At 39.9% G+C, this 17,724-nt stretch overlaps 1 protein-coding gene across 2 annotated transcripts in view; it reads right to left on the bottom strand.

Annotated features, from left to right (window-relative positions):
- MED14 (mediator complex subunit 14) overlaps positions 1-16,298 on the bottom strand; it is a 36,551-nt gene extending 20,253 nt beyond the window's left edge. The window contains exons 1-11 of one of the 2 annotated variants that reach the window (XM_010305072.2): positions 15,895-16,298; positions 14,000-14,026; positions 8,247-8,352; positions 7,407-7,580; positions 6,500-6,629; positions 6,078-6,206; positions 5,607-5,714; positions 4,645-4,777; positions 3,957-4,107; positions 1,302-1,413; positions 536-661 (exon numbers count right to left, since the gene is read on the bottom strand). In XM_010305072.2, the coding sequence (XP_010303374.2) occupies positions 536-661; positions 1,302-1,413; positions 3,957-4,107; positions 4,645-4,777; positions 5,607-5,714; positions 6,078-6,206; positions 6,500-6,629; positions 7,407-7,580; positions 8,247-8,352; positions 14,000-14,026; positions 15,895-16,076 (1,378 nt within the window). In that variant the 5' untranslated portion in view covers positions 16,077-16,298. The remainder of the gene's footprint in view (positions 1-535; positions 662-1,301; positions 1,414-3,956; positions 4,108-4,644; positions 4,778-5,606; positions 5,715-6,077; positions 6,207-6,499; positions 6,630-7,406; positions 7,581-8,246; positions 8,353-13,999; positions 14,027-15,894) is intronic. The other variant, XM_075774056.1, reaches the window with a different exon arrangement.
- Between the last annotated feature and the right edge of the window lie 1,426 nt (positions 16,299-17,724).

The raw sequence follows: 17,724 nt of genomic DNA, 5'->3' as shown, positions 1-17,724 counted from the left end.
AATTGCTGCCCCTTGCCTTCTCCGTCTGGCTCACTGTGAGGAGAGAGATTAAGATAGAAAACAAATGATCCATAAAGCTTGTAAAACCACAGCAGTATGTTATTAGGCAAATAAACTAAAAGAACTCACTTTCCTTCTTTCCTTAAGTAATCTGAAACCTGAAGTTAAGACTTGAACAGTAACTCAAGATGTATAAGGTCACATAAGACAATTCTCAATCAGGTCCATATGAAAAGACCGCATCCATTAACAGCCCAACCCAGGAATCATGAGTCATAAAAAATATGCATTGCGATGATACAGAACAATATTTAGTCTGTTGTCCTCTTAAAATATACCTAACTAAGCACAAAGATCCACTTCTCCGTTCCTCAAACTCAAATACCTAAATGACAACCAAGTGTGATGTTCATATGCATTACCCTCATTTACTTACAGAGCTTCATGTATTTGACAGAATCGTTCACACAAAATTACCTCATAATGCAGGATTCTTGCAAGACACTAAATACAACCTGGTACTGCACCTACTTACCAACACCATACAGCATCAGTTGAAACATTCCAGAGTGAAGATCAACAAATACATGCAGGCACTCTGATCGACCACATGGTTCCAAAATCGGAATTACAAGAGTTGGAAGAGCCGTCTCAATGAATGCTAAACAAAAATTGATGTTAGTAATTTGACACAAAATTCAAGCTCATCATACTAAAACTTAGCCCATTATAATCACAAAACCTGTTTGTTTTTATAGAAGCAACGTTCACTTGCACATTAGTACACTGTTAACAAAGAGGGAACTGAATGTAAATTTCTTGGTGAAAATAATGCTAGTAACAAACCAATGTGAAAAGACAGACCAAATTTGAAGATTATTAATCCTTGAATATCTTTTAACTTGCTGCTTCATGATTATAAGCTCAATTCAAATCCCAATAGTTTCAACAACAGTTTAAGCAAAGTCTCATCCAAAGCTAGCTCAAGACAGTGAAGGATTTGCTTTCAATTCTGAACATGTACAAGTTTTACAGAAGACAACTTTTAACCCTTCAACCTAGTCTATAATGCTCTACCAGCTTCATCTATTATACTGCATTTACAGGTATGGGTATTTTACAGTTATCAATGCAGAGTAATTTAAAGCTAAGTCTTGTTATTTCTGAACACATATTCCTTTATTTTTTTCGTATTTTTTATTTAAATTATTGAAAACAAGAAACACCAAGAAAAAAAGGAAACTGTTCCGAGACAGTTAATGGAAATTAACTTGAAACGAACTTCAGTAGAAAACACATACAATTGTCATTAGCATTGTAGCTCTTAAGAATGGCTTTCAGCTCCTGGAGTTTTTGATGAGATCTTGCATGGACACTGTCTATTAGGAGTTTTTCTATTGATAAGTGGTCAATCTGTTAAAAAAAAAAAAAAAGGAATGTACTTGAGCAAGTTCAAATTTGATGCGTAGACTTTATGCATTAGCACACTGGAACAAAGCTACTTAATAAAACAATCACTTCAGAAAGAATGTGCTTATAACTGTGGTGAACCAAATGAACTATTAATTTGAGTGTTTGGATCACTATAAAATACAACACACTAACATAAGATTCTGTTTGTGCAGCTGGCAGTTGGAGGGTTTGAGAGAAGACTAGAAGAAAACGTAAAATAAACCAAGTTTCACAAAATATGTTGTTACCACCCTGTGCAGATCTACTTGTGGATCAAGGCTGGAGTATTTGCCAGCTTAGCATGCATCCATTTATAACTAGCTGAAGCTAAGGAAAAAACCCCACAAATCCCCTAAAAACAACGCTCTATTAGAATGCAGTTGCGTCTACACAACTAGTTTTAGTCATGCTAACAGGGTAACAATGCAGTGAAGATGCAGTGGCAGACACTAAATATGAGCAACCCTACTGAACCCAGGAGTATCTGGAGGCTTGCATCTACAGGCTGCTGCACTGCTAGTGCTGAAGCTTATGCCACCACTTATATTCACTGTAGCTTACTTGTGCAATCTAAATTAAAGCATTTGCATTTATAACCATTCACACTGCAGTCATATTATTTACATATTTTGCATAAGCAAAGCTACAGATTACTGCAAAACCTTTTTCTAGTTAACCTCACAACGCTCTGAAAACTGTTCAAGGTGAATTAAACTCAAATTTTATTCTAGCATAAGAGATAAAGTCAAAGAGGTTTATACCAGAACAGAATTATACAGAATTTCAGTACATGCCTCTGTATATACTAGAACGACCTTCCCCTAAAGACTAGCTTTCTAAGACAAGGCCTTAAAAAAAATCAAGCGTTTATCAATCCACAAGAGCGTTTCAACTCAGCTGCTGCTATGAGTTAAATCTTCCTCACAAACAGGTGACTACAGGTTCTATAGCTATATCCAATTTTCAGTAGGTTAATGTATAATAACCTGCTTAGACAAACATATTTGTTCGTGCCTCTGTTTTATATAGTATCTTAAATAAACAGAAACACAGTGTGCTATCTACGTCATTACAGCTGAGATCATTCTTCAAACACTAGAACAGCAGTGTATATACCACAGCTGATAAATTTTTTAAGCTCAGAGCAAGTAGTTATAAAGGGAGTCAGCGCTAAATTTCATAAATCTTAGATTTACAGTGGCCTCATATCTTAGTCTATAGTCTGTAGACCTGATTCAGTGAGCTTAGATCGCATCAGCTCCAGTGGAACTTCAGCAGATGTTCTAGATAAAGCACATTTCCCTGGATTTAGGCATAAATACAGTATCTTCACTAAATAAACTGTATATTTAGTAGCCTAAATATGCTCATTTAGGCTAGTAAATGAGTAAGTTTAGTATATGTTTACTATACTAATAGTAGAATTTGTACTCTAGGAGTAGAAGGCTACTATGCTCCACTAAGTTTCCCACATTCCTCTGTGGCCCAAACATACAAAGTTCTTGACACACAGAGACTTGTCTGAAAGACTCAGTAAACAAGACTGGCCAAAAGGCTCAAATACAAAGTACGTAGAGTAGGTGAAGGTTATCATCAGTAGAAAGTTCTGTTAGCCAGGTGAAGAATCTGATCTGGGGAGTTTTTCCCAGTGGAAAAACTGTACTCAAAGTTTGAGAACCACACCATTTACTCCACTTCATTAACTCTCTTAAAAAAATCCAAACACTGTAAGAAATAATGACAAACACACATCCTGATAAATCACAGCCAGACTTGCTGAGGAACTTACAGAAGACTTATTATAAAACCTAGAATGCAGTTTCTCTCAGATATCATTAACCAAGATCTAGAATTATCAGAGAAGCCTTATCCAAGGAGGAAGTTGACTGCAGTTACTCATTTTGGATCATTTCAACCATCCCACCTTTAACATATATGAATTTGAACAATATAAAGGCACATTTGAATAGGCCACATGACATAATCTACTTAGTGATAATGTAAAACCAAGCTTCACCTAACACTTCCAAGCAAACCACACTAGATCTTTTACTTTATGATTTGGAAATGTTATGCAAGATCTTCTGAAGTGAATAGCACTGCTGGGTAACAAACTGAAGTGACATGGGGACGTTGATTTTCAGAGGAAGTTTACACAGCATCTCCATGATGGGAAAGGGAAGAACTGGCTCTCTATAAAGCATTTCAAGCCAAACACTAACCATAACTGAAACTTTGCTGTTGTTTCCCCCAGCCTCAGCATTCTGTCTCGTGAGTGGTATATAATGCACTGTGAAGTAGTGGATTTTTAAGATGAAGTCAAGGCCAGTACTTTGTAACAATAATTTTAGGTCCTAACACAAATGCAACACAACCGAGAGTAACTGCTGACTAGAAATCTTAGAAACAGCTCTTTAAATAGAATCAAAGTGAAACAAACTGACAACGCAAAGCATTTTTAAGTTTTTGATTTATAAAACTAGATGCCTACTGCAAAGTTTTACCTTCATGGCTCTTTCCATCAGTTTGGAATCACAGGCTGGCAGTGGAGGCTCATGAGATATTTGTAAGGGTTTTGAGACATCAGTCTCATCAATCTTAATAGTGACCTTATGAACAGACGCGGTTCCTGTTTTCCTGCCAAGCACCTGTTGACTTAAAATAAAGAGAATAATTAAACCATGTAACTGGAATAGCAGAAAGTATGCTTTCCAGTAGCTAATCCTTGATTCTGAAAGTTCTGGTAAAAATAAGATTATGTCAGCTGAACTGAAAAAAGTTTCCATTTTTAATGCAGAACTGTTGGTAAATGCTAGCTACATAAAGAAATTTTAGATGGCTGCAAATTGAACACAATTAGAAGAGCATTTGGATTGCTTTTTAAAATTTTATCTAGTGCAAGTCAAGCAATAAATACAGTAAAAGACTGACAAAGAAGCAATTATTTTATTTAGATACCTGCATAAATACAAGCTGATTTATAGCTGTATCCCTTGTTCTCATGTACATTAATGTACATCCCTCACTTCTTGACAAGTCAAGTAACATGTTAGGCACTTAATTACAAGAATTTAGGAGTCTCACATCAAAAAGAAAATACAATTCTGAAAATTCTGGCTCAAGCTTAGTAAACGAACCCCCTCCTATTATTTCATTTATTGTTTGTTAACAGCCCTTTTAAAATTAACTTACTTCCAAACAGAGAGCGAGAGACATTTCCCTGCATGATATCGCTCCACTTGCACAAGATCACCCCAGCGCTCTCGAATCAACATTAGTGTTTGTGAATGCAAGACTTCCAACTGAAGTGCTAAGCAGAAGGAGTCTAACAAACGGAGTTAAGAAAATGTAAGACCTCCAAAAAGTCGGTACACTACATAAATCCATTTGTCACAAGTGTCAGTCAAGACGCCGTCTGAAAGCACACTAATGTACTAATCCAGAGATAATGACATATAAACAGCATCAAATATCTCTCAAAGGTTTTCTTTTTTAAAAAGACCTCTTGTGTTAGACAAGATTATCACAATAGCTTTATCGATCTTAACTCTGATCATCTTTTAGGGGAAAGAAGATTACTAACAAAGAAATTCATTTCACCCTATAGTTACCACTAACCCCATCTCCCATGGTCACCCGAAAATAACATGATTTTGTTTGTTTCTGCAGAAACTATTTCACTGAAAACCGTTTCACGTTGTCAAGCAATTTGCCCTCTGCATGTAGAAAATCACTGCACTGCTTCCTGCACATGCTATATCTTGTTTTATTATTCACACAGGTGCAATACAGTTAACACACCATCATCACCTTACTGCAGTTCCTGCAAGAATTGTCAGCTCCCATACCTTGCAAGTCAGCACTGTATTCGGTCTTGGAAATGAGCACATGCAGCCAGCAGCTGCTGCACTGACTTACCACACAACCTTGTGGTTGCTGTCTTGAGTACCTCACCTTTACCTTTACTGATTGTGTAAAATCAAATTTTACATGCTGGCACCTGAGTATAACCATTTTCAAGGCAATCATTTTTACTCCACGTCCAGACATTTCCCCCTTGCTTAACAGCGAATCCATCTTTCTTGACCTCCAGCTACTAGGAAGAGCAAGGCTACATTAAACAGCTTATTCAGAAGCAACTTTAAGAAGGATACGCAGACAGCTGTACATGTCCTGAAGCGGCTTTTCATCAGCAAACAGCCGTGACTGGACCAACTGATGGATGAAGTTGATCTGCATGCTGTGAACCAAGGCTCGACCATCTTTCATGAATTAAAAATAATTCACATTAGACATCAGGAAACTAGGTATTTAAAATAATTAAATAAAATAATAAATAAAAAAGGAAAAAAAAGATACAACTGTAGTGAGCGATTTCCATACCAGAATTTCTAACAAAATAACAAAATCCTTGGTTTGCTCTGGAAATTTCAGTCTACTGCACTGTCACCGTCTACCATTTTTAAGGTATTAAAAGCATGTACAGCAAGGTGAAAACAGGACAAGCATATACAGCTTCATTATCTTAAGTTTTGATATGCAAAAGACCCAGTATAAGCAAGACTGATACAGCATAAGAGATGAAAATCATGTTAAAAAAACTGTAAAGGTTTGAATTATTTTACCACCAGTTTCCTTGTCTTCAACCAAAATTTCCAGTTTGAGAAGGCGCCAGGGGATGTCAGGGTCATCACCCATCACTGTCAAAGTGGCCTCAAACTCACCCTCAACTCGGAACTTGACACGGCCATTGGCTAAGGAAGAAAAAAATGTTTTATTTCACTCAGTCTCCTAAGATGCCTCAAAATATCAGTGTGGTAGCTCCTGGCACTCATAATGGATTATTTCCCTATGGTTTCTGCTCTGTTGCATATGTTTCTGTGCAACTCTGAAGACTTCACAGTTGCTTCTGCAACAGAACCAGTGTCAATAAGCAGCATAGACAGATGTACCAAACTGTCCTGAACAGGTTTGCTTTAGCACTAAAGCAGTAATTTTAAACCAGTCTGCAATAATGTATTCTTCAACAAGTAATTCCAGTTCTTACCAACTGTAAGATTTGCCAGCTGTGGAGGGAGATCTGTAGTCACTAGTCGATGTCGAAGAATCTGGTTCAGCTGATGAAGCGTGGTTTGCTTCTCACTCTTTGTTATTGGGTCAGGAGGGATTATTTTATCCTGTTAAAATAAACACAAAACAAATCCGCATATATCAAACATCTATAATACATTGACAGCACCAATGAGGAAAACTAACCAGACTAGAAGTCTGAAAATGTAAATACTACAGGTTATTACACATGAGTGAAGTTTTACATCTTACACTCAGATTTGTTTTACAGTTGATTACATTTTACCTGAGACTGATGAATGAATAAAATTGCTCAACTTGAATCAATTAAATAAATTCAGGGCCTTACATCAGGCTAAACTAGTTTTTAAATACTAAGGTTTGAAAGCCAATCCTTATCTGTAGCTATAGATCTAAGTCACAGTTACTACTGTTTGTATTACTTCACAAAATCCAGTTATTCTGCATTTTAACAGTAAGAAAAGGCAGCAGCATTAAAGAGATTGGTTAAGTATTTCAGTACATTTCCAAATACAGGCGAAACCTCTAAGAACAACAGATGTCAGTATCTCCTTTTCACACTTCATTTTTCTAGGATGGTGGCTCTGCACATGCAAGTACTTAAAGAATCAAGGAAGAAGAGTTGCTACTATACTCATCCTAGAGCAGAGCCAGATTAAATGGAGAGAATATTTTACTGGGAAAGCATAACTTGCTCAAATAGGAAGTGCCCTGCAAGAGAAACTGAGACTAAAAGAGACTTGGCACTAGGCCTCTATTAAACTACAGTTCCATTTGCACATTGACAATTAGTTTAATTAACAAGCATTTGATACTGTACAGAGATTTTTTTCCCGCCCCAGACATATGGTAGCATTATTTACCCTAATGCAGGTAGGCAGACGCGGGTATGATCCAGTTGTCAGAACATCAATAGCATATGGGATAGCAAAACTAGGTAGACGAGCATGAACCAAAGCATCTCTAGCTAGCGATGCCAGACGATCAGCAGTGTCGACAAACAGAATGGCTTGCTGATCTAAAAAACTTGATATCATCTGTAGAGGACAAGGAGGAGAAAGAAAAAAAAAAGGTACGTGTCCAAAAAATGCACAAATCAGTGTCCCTTTATATTCAGTTATCTAGTGCACATGACTGAGATAATTTTATCTGTCACTTCCAATTCAACTAATCACATCTGTAAAACAAAGAATTAATATTCTGGCCATTTCTTACATTCGTATACAAAGGCACTTTAAATCTGCATGCTGTTTCTGATGCTGTGGAGGATCTGTAAAGCCCCACAGCTCTTTATCTGATGATTGCTACTGGAATGCAACCATACTTGTTTGTAATCACTTGGGGCTTGTTTTTTGCAACATTCTGGACTTTATTCTTACTTGACCAAGAGCAGAATGAAAGTGATAAGAACTAACACACTGAGATCACCATCTTCCCTGTCCTATCACTTAATCCCAAAGCATTCCCGAAACTATATGCAGACAAGCCTTTCATTTTCTCGCCACTGATGAGTTTTTGGGAACATGTTAAAAGACAAGATGATACAATTTCTAAATAGGAAGAAATTAGTTATAACTTAATATCAATTTGCCTATGAAATAGGCTTTTTTTTTTTAAACTTCTATAGTAAGGAGAAGTTAGGGTGTACCAAAATCCCATATCACTTAGAGATTACTTCATACCAAACTCTGTTGCTAACTTACCGCACATTTTTCCACCTTTCCGGCATTATTAGCCCATTTGACTAAGGCTAACAAACGAACAAACAGTTGACGAGTACGACTTGCAAACTGCACTATTTCTATTTTTCTGGAAAAAAACAAAAATGTACATTAATCCAGTGCTCAGATATATAATAAAGCTGCAATTTAACTCTGTGACAATAAAAAAGCAGTAATGATAGCTTCTAATTGTGTTAATGGAGGCATCACTAATATATGGCTTGCTTGATTAGAACATGGAAAAAAAAAAGCAGCTTACTGTTCTGAATACCTAAACATACATGGATTCTAACCAACCAAGACTGTCTAGGGAAACAAAAAAAAGCACACTCACATGAATTAATCACTGATCTTAAGGGAAAACAATTCCACAACTGAATTATTTTTATAGCTTTTACAGGATTTCCCCAGGGCTTACGGTTAAGTTTAAAGTAGACAAGGCAACATACCTAAGGGTTACAGGACCTGGCAGTGATGTTACACTGACATTCACTAAAAAAATAAATCTGATACTAAACCAAGTATCACTCTAGTAATTTCAAGACCTCTTTACACAGTATATTATAATATGCTACCATTTCACCAGGAAATGGAGTGGCGGTGGGGAAGACCACTAAAAACCCCCACCCTTTTACTTTCTTCTCCATTCCTGCTTTGTGAAGAAACTGGGATAAGGAGAAATTACTGATAGTCAATATACCTCCCACCATGCTTTGTATGAGATAGTCAAAATGAGGCAGTGTATGTTTGCATATCTTGAGTTATTTTTTGTAAGAGAACATAATAGGGGCACACCCTGATTTTCCCCTTCATTACATATCTACATTGTAGATGCATTAGACAAGACACGCAGATCTACAATGTAGATGTGTAATACTACACACTCTGAAATACCATTTCATCTACTGTTTCTAGAGGTTTTCCTCCCTCTCTACACATTCAATTTACTAATTCCACCATAGTTTCCTAGTTATTTTGGAAAAAAAAAACAACCATGACACAAACCCAAGATGTTTTCCTGATATCGTTTTCTAAAGTAATCGTGCAACAGATATTGGCCTCCACCAAATCGAAGTTGCACTGCCTTCTGATCCTAATCTGTAAAACACATAATATAGATAGAGCCTGTTTTTGCTGAAAGTGTTGGTGTAATAAGGTTAACTCTTTTATGCAATAAGTAAAGCATAATTTGCTTGTAGCAGATGAACATTTAGGCCAGAAGCACAACTAATACCATCTGGTCCAGTTTCTTGCATTACATGCTACAAACTTCATTCAAGAACTTGGGCATTAAGCCAGTAACTTCTCTGCATTATAAAGCATATGTTTTAAAATGGCATTCAGCCTGGTATTAGGATTTCAAATGGTGGACAAGGCGCTGTACATAGATACTACTCTAATAGTAACCACACCATGAAAACAAGATGTTGAGAATTTTGAAAGATTCAGAAAAAAATTATGGGATTTTAGTGAGACTTTAGAACGCCAGTAATCTCTCAAACTAAAAATCCAAAAATTGCTAAAATCTAGTAGCCATACCAATCAAACTCTGTGGCGAAAGCAGCATGATAGCAAGAAAAATTCAAACTGATGTTGTGACCAGAAATCAAAGCAGACACCACCACCCCCTAATCCCCCCCAACAAAACAGAAAAAAGCACAGCAATTTAATAATGAAAATTATTGATAAAACTAGACACAGTATTCCAGTAATTGTTCCATTAATACCACATGTATGAAGTTACAAAAGACTTGTTACTTCTACTTGAAGCAATCCTGCTTCCAGAATCACCACCATCATCCCTGAATGACAACCATGTTGGGAATTCACATCCATCTACTTCTCTACTAAGAACCCAAAGTCTTTCAATTTTGCTGCGTTCCTTTATCCTTTATTATAGATACAGGACCTTATGCTGGGCTGCACGAAAAAAAATTATTCAAGGAACATGAAACTTAAGGGAAGGATACATTTACAAGGCATATAAAGGCAAAGCACTTTAAATAAAAAGCTTTCTAACAACTATCGTACTCAGTGCATTCTTTACCTTGGTCTTTACTGGTAAGTTCTGATCTCAGGGGTTTCAGATCCTTCAGATTAGTGGCTGAGTCTGGGGGAGGGAAGCATTAGCTACAGTAGAAGAATGTCAAGTTAAGGACCACTTAAGCAAGCTTGACATACATCCATTGGAGTGGATGGGATGCATCCAAGGGTGCTGAGGGAGCCGATCCGTGACACTGCAAAGTTGCTCTCTATCATTTTCAAAAGGCCATAGCAATCAAAGGTCTTGACATCCGGAAAAAGGCAAACATCATGACCTTCTTCAAGAAGGATCTAGGGACCTAAAGGCCAGTTGTCCTAAGCTCAGTTAAGAAGAAAATTCATAGAACAAATCTTTCCAGAAGCTGTGTCCAGATAAATAATGAACGTGAGAGTAGCCTAGGAACAGCCAGCATGGATTTGCCAATGGCAAACCATCCCTGATCAATGCAACTGCCTTCTACAGTATGAACACCTCTGCGATCAAGGGGAGAACAGAAGATGCATTTACATTGACTTTTGTGCAGCTTTTGACAAGATCTCCCATAGTATCCTTGTAGCCAAGCTGGTGAGATATGGCATGGGTAAGTAGACTACAAGGTAGGTGAAAAACTGGCTGGACTGCCAGGAATAAAAGGCTGTGACTGGCTACCAGTTGGATTTCTTTAATACTGGTTACTAGTGGTGCTCCTTAAGGGTCACTAATGGGGCCAATACAATTTAACACCTCCATCAACAACCTGCATGATACGAAGGAATGTACTCTTTGAAAGTTTGCAGGTGATGCCAAACTGGTGGGAGCAAACAAGGGGACCTCAGCTGGCAGGAACCTCATGAAGTTCAGCAAAACCACAGGCAAAGTCCTGCATTAGTAACAGCACAGCTGGGCAGCAGCAGACCTGGGGGTCCTGGTGGACAGACACCAGCAACATGGCCTTGCAACAATGACAGGCTGTATTAGCACCAGTGCAGCCTTGGCCAAGGAAAGTGATTATTCACCTTGAGTCAGCATTTCTAAGACTAGATCTGAAGCACTATGTCCAGTTTTATACTCCCTAGCCAAGAAAGCGCCATACAGAAGTAGGGTAGGGGTTGGAACACATGACGTACAAGGAGGGGCTGAGGAAGGGGTGTTTGCTTCTGCTTGAGAAGAGAAGACCACGGTGAGGTCCTATTGCCATCTTCAAATAACTAAATGGATGTTATAGAGAAGATGGAACCAGACTCTTCTCAATAGTGCAAAAGGCTGAGGGACAACAGCCACAAACTAAACCAGTGAAAAAACAGACGTTAGGAAAATAAAATAACACACACTGAGGCAGTCACAAAGACTGAAGTAGGTTGCCAAGGAAGGTTGCAGGATTTACATCCTTCAACGTATTTAAAACTCAACTGGGTATGACCCTGAGCAACCTGAACCAACTTTGAAACTGTCTTTTATTTCAAGCAGAGAGTTGGGCTAGGTATCTTCAAAGTACCATTCCAACCAAAATTATTATCCATGTCTATGAAAGGAGTGAAGTAACTAATTTTGTCATTAGAAAAGAACAGAACTCAATGCCTCACAAAAATTAGGTGTGTAATTGCACTGTTGTTGAAGTCATGAATAACACGTTTTTACAACAGTTCTGAATGCTTTTTTCTCTTAATCTTGTGTAGATGAGAGAATCTTTGCTGCAAGTTTGAAGGGTAAAAGTCTTGTTCACTACCTACTGCAAAACCAATAGGAAAATTGCCTGGTTTTAGGAAAACAATATGTTTATATAGTTCTTGGAAGTATTTTAACAATACTTCTCTTTTAAATAGTTCTCAGCAGGAACTATTCATTCAGGAATGCAGGTATAAGGTTTTACCTTACATTTTCCCCCAACAGAAGACAGTGCCTTGCAAAGTCATTATAATCCAAGTTCCAGTTAAATCTTACACAGCCATTACTGTATTTGGATAGAGGTTTACCATATATTACACTTTATTGGAGGATAAAAAGGAAAAGATGAAGAATACTGAGCAAAAAAAGGTCTCCATTATCAAGATGCAAGCCTCTGGATTTCCCCTAGAATTCAGCACTCAATTTTATACCACAGTACTAATGTTTTTTTTAAAATCCAACCATTTCTTTCTTGTGGCAAAAGTTATTTATTCCTATCACTGATAACTAATAAATGACCCCTTACAAAGGAAAGCTGTATTATACCACAATGCGTAAGTTCCTATCAGTTTTTGTTATCGCGGCATCTTTTAGCTAGGCACTGTAGTAACGAACAGTAGATTTTATGTGAACTTTATTAGAGGATATCATCATCACATCTTCACCAAAGTACACATGCCATGTCACCAGGCTAGCTTCAAGAAACAGAGCTTGAAGTCCAACTACTGCTGCCATTACAGCTCTCAAAGTTAGAAAAAATAGAATAATCTGGATAATTAAACTACAGATTTACTGCAAGAGCTAGAAAGCTATTTCACCAAGAAAAGTTGTAAGTCAAAGCTAAGACTGATGTGAACATTTAATTTCAAGACAATTTCAACTGCAGGACATTCTTTGTAATCATTGAAGGCTGTCTTATTTTCTTTGACCTGTAATCCATCAGAACTTAAGTTGTTGCTCCAGACCTGTGTGGATTCCAGTAGATTCCAGCTTTACCAAGAAATGCTAAAGATGCAGATGGGAGAAGCCCCCTGCCCAGTACAAGGGAGCTCTGGACCCATGTTGAATGTAATTTCCTCAGCAAATAGAGTGATAATTAAAAATAACAAGCAAACAAAGAAAACCCCACAACAAAACCCAGGTCGGTTCTCTTCATAAAATATTATGCATAAGGAAAAGGGGCACAGGCAATCATCCCAGGTCATGATTCCCTGAAAATGGGATTAATTCCACAACATATTATGAGAGTTTTGGAAGATTCAAGATAATTAATGATCATCCTGGTACACAGAATTCTTTATTAACATTCTTAGGAATATCAAAGCTGCTGTATATCTCCAAAGAAAATTAGGTCAATTAGCTTGTCAACACAAATAAAGAAAACAATTTTCTGACAGCTTCCATAAAATTTATTCAAAGAAACAAAAAAGTAAATCAAGTTCATTCATCTTGGGGGATGGGGGAAGGGAAGAAAAAAAAAAACAACAAAATCTGTTCTGATCTCCTACATTTGTTCTCTAAGAATCTTCACATTTCAAAAACACATAGAATAGAAGGAGAAAACAGTGCTCATGTTAAGAAAGATCAGGTAACATGGAAAAAAGCAGAAAAGAGGTTTTTACCTTATTTTCATTGTTGAACAACTTCTGCACAAAAAGTTTCTTTATCACACTAACTAGAATCTGTTTAGGTTCTCTAGTTCCCTTTCACAGCAGCTTTACTGTCACTTCATGGCTTCAAGATTCATGAAGAAAAAAATGCCCTTAACAGTTCACCTACTATAACAGCAACAGTATGTTACTGAAGAGTGCAACAAAAAACCCCCAAACAACAACAAAAACACTCAGCAAAAACTAATATTGCTATTGATGGTGAGAAAAATCTTGAACCTATGTAGTGACAGCAAGACAGACAAGGCTTATTTTCTTGTATAAAATCTAAAATGAGGAGAAAAATACTTTATTTAAGCAGTTCTATATTAATCTTAACATCCTAAACGAAGCTCTATATTTTAAAACGCACTACAGATTGTCTTATTGTAACTCACCTTTCCATATCAGTCTTTCTTGGTAACCTATATTAAGAGGAAAAAAAAAAAGCATATTATATAGTGTTCTACTACATTTCAGACTACTAAAAATTTTGTTAGTAACCTTCAACTAAGTACAAGAAGAACTTCTACACACCTATAAAGAGCATTTCAAAATTTCTACGACTGTAAATGTTTCCTAAATACAACGAAATTACATGTTTGTTAAAGGAAGTAGCTTGACAGCTCTAGAAAGCAGCCTAGTTAAGGGGGGGGGAAATAAATACAATCAGGTGTATAATAGCACTACAAGGCACCTACCTACTCTGTACCTGGTAAGCTGAAACTGGTCAAATTAATTTAAAAGCATGCTGAAGGGTAATGAAATCCCAAGATTTCTACTAATCTAGTGAGCCACACAGTATCGCTGCCTGTGCTTTGTAATTGACAAGCATCCATGCGTAGAGTTAATTAACTCATAGTAGCAATCCTAGAACATCTGCAGCAGGTGTTAAAATTGGCTGTTTCCTAACTTGCCTGAAATGAGTTTCTCTTCCCTTTTTCACCAATCTAAAAGTGGAGAAATGCCATACTCCAGAACTTTATCAATGACCTGTGTGACAGATACTACGGAAGAGAGGGTACTATATTTCTGTAGTGTTCTACAGGCATCTCATTTAAAAAGTTATTTTTTTATTCTAGGACTAGGCTAGTGCTGGTAAAAGAATGAGAAATCATTTTATTGGAGGGAAGGAGGAGAATACTTTCCAGCTGGGCTTTCTACTAGCCAAATCCATACTTTATGGGGAAATACAGTGGAAAACCCTAGCTTGCTCTGCTTTTGGAGGGGACATCACATAGCTTATAAACTACCTGGTGAATCGAAGCTCCCAAAGCATTCTCCATGTGTTGTTCACACCACCCACTTTATTTTGTTCCTGAATTATGTACTTAAGTCAAAAGGACCTGTTCTACACCTTAAAACAAGAATAAAAGACATAACAGGCACATACTCCTACAAGAACGCATACAGTACTGTCTACACATACCAGAAATCTACAGGAAAAGCTTCATGACTGGCATTTTGGAAGTTCTTCCAAAGCAAACTAAAATTCTAAAACTCCTTGTCCTTTCCAGAGTTTGAACACTCCTAACCTCAAGTCAAGCCAAACTGTTTGCATACTTACCAGACATGGTATTTTACAAGAAATATACCTATTTTTTCCATTTGTTCTGTATGTCACTTCTTAAAACATACAGGTTCCCCACAAGAACCTCTAAGGTTAAACAAAGTATAAGGCAAACAGGTTTATTCAGAGTCCAAAGTTTTTCTTGGCCCAAAAAACATTCCTTTGTTTTGCCACTTCAAACACAACATCAGCAGCTCAGCACATCATAAAGTAAATGTAAATAACTTATTTCTCAAAAATAATTAAATGGTATTTTTAAAAGTATTCAAGGTAACTCAAGGAGTTGTAGCATCTGAAAATACCTCAGTTTCGTACATTTCAGTTTTATGTACTTTGAAATCAGTACAAACACTGAAGTTGGGTTTTTTGACAGTAACTTGGGGGCAAACTTATGCATTTAACCAGACCATCTGCGTTCAGCTGCTCTGCATTCCTCACAATCATTTTCTCTCTTTATGACAGACCACTTGGCAACCGTCGCTATGCCCCCGAATGCAGCCCAATGCAGAGACAAACCTGTGTGAACCGGGCATTTCCCCAGGGTGGGAAAAGGGGAAGGAAGGAGCAACCACCTCACCCCACTCCAGCCCCTGCCGGGGTCTTGAACAGATCCCCGGGGAGGCCTCCTCATCCCCCCGGGATGCTGGGAGCCGGTACTGCCAGCCCTGGCAGCCGGGAGGGAGAAGCGCGGGAGCGGGCCGGGGGGGAATTTGGGGCACTCACAGGTCGGCCAGCACGGTGAGCTCGGCGTAGGTCCGGTGAAGGAGGAAGTCGATGAGGGTGCTGAGCCGGTAGCCGGGGCTGGCGGCGGCTGTCACGGCCCCAGGGGCCGGCGGGGCCGGGGCTGACGCGGGGCCCCCACCGGCCGGCACCAGCTGGTTACTCTCCAGCTGCACCGGCGCCATGGCGGCGGCGGCGGCAGCAGCGCCTCAACCCCGGGCAGGAACCGCTCGGCAGCCCGGGGCGGCCGGCGCTCCCGGCGGCACCAGCACCCGGCCCGACTCGCCCCGTACGGAGCGAGCGGGCAGGCCAGCGGCGGGGGCGGGCAGCGGCACCGAGGAGGCTCCGCTGCGCTCAGCGCCCGCTTGGCGCAGGGGCCGCCGCCATGTTGGGGGCACGGAACCGGAAGCGAACAGCTGTGGCGGACCGGAAAGAGAACCTTTCCGGGAAAGCCTAACTCGGGGGGGGGGGGAGCAGGCCGAGGCAGGGGGAGAGGCGCGGACCGGGCTCGAGCGGGGGGAGGAGCAGCGCGCGGGCGGGGCCGGCAGGTGGCGGTGGGCGCGGCGGCCGCGGAGCCGTTGGGGCGGGGCGGGGCGTTGCTGCCGCTGCTGCCTGAGGGCTAAGGCGCGGGGCCGGGCGGCGGGCGGGAGCGGTGGCGGGCTGGCGTGTCGCCCGGCCGGGCACACCTCTCCTGAGGCCGCGGGCGGGGGCGGGAAGGGAAGGTGGGCCTGTGCTTGAGAGTCCGGCTTTGCGCGTCGTGCGCCGGTGTGGTGGAGGGGGGGCTGGAGAGGCCGAGCCTGGCTGCCTCGGCGTGGGGCACGGCGTGCAGGAGGGCGGTTACGCGCGGCCTGGAGGGGAAATGGCGCCGCGCTGGGGAACGAGCTCTGGGAGAAGGGCTAGAGCCGGCTGCCTTCCCTGGAGTGCTTCCCGGGAGCGCCCGATGGAAACAGCTGTGAAAGATGATGGGGGGGACGGACGGGACGGGACCCGCGACACAACGGGGATGTCTCTCCCATTGTATCTGGCTGCGTTAATGAAATCCGGGGTGAAGGAGAACTAGATTACAGACTGAGCGTCTCAGAGAGCCTTTGATGGGGTTCTTTAGGCTGTCAGTGAAACAGCGGGCTGTGTTAAGCGCTCGTCGGCTAATCCCTTTCTAATGACTTGGGAAATGTGAAGCATTTGTGAGGGGTGCAAAGCGATGACGGGTGCTGGAGGCTAGAGGCGGCTAGCTGTACATCCTCCTTTAATGTCGCTGTTAAAGCTCAGAAGAGGAGCGATGAGCAGCAGCAGTGGTCAGTGGGATCTGGGGGTAAACACAAAACTACGGGAACTTTTGCATATTTTTGTCTTCCAGATTAACTGACACTTCTGAAGGGAGAGGGGAAGAGGGAAGGTCTGTAAACAATTGAAAATGGATTTTTTTGTCGACTGGTTAGCAGAGTGGACTATGTAAGGGAAGGGACAGCATAAATCCCGGGAGTTTTGTGTCATGATTCACTCGAGTGTTAAATCATAAATTCTTGCCTTATGATTACAAAGAAATCCCCGGAATAGGCACATTGTAGCCAATAATTATCCAAGCTTTTCAAAGTTTAATAAAAAGAAGAAAAAGTCCTACTTGTTTTGTATTAAATGTAGACTTTTAAAAACCTCTTCTTCATCTCTTTCCAAGGGGAAAGTAAACAATAAAAGGAAGCATTTTGCAACGTGAGAAGTGTGTAACCAACAGTTTAATAATACTAAAAAGAAAAAAAAAAGGCATCTATGCCAGCCAAAAGAATAGTCGGCTGTGTTCCTACGTGGGAGCATGTTTCTTGCTCCAGGTTATGA

This window comes from Balearica regulorum, chromosome 1 (assembly GCF_011004875.1).
Source record: "Balearica regulorum gibbericeps isolate bBalReg1 chromosome 1, bBalReg1.pri, whole genome shotgun sequence".
Classification (NCBI taxonomy): Eukaryota; Metazoa; Chordata; class Aves; order Gruiformes; family Gruidae; genus Balearica; species Balearica regulorum.
This window is presented reverse-complemented; position numbering and strand designations above follow the sequence as displayed.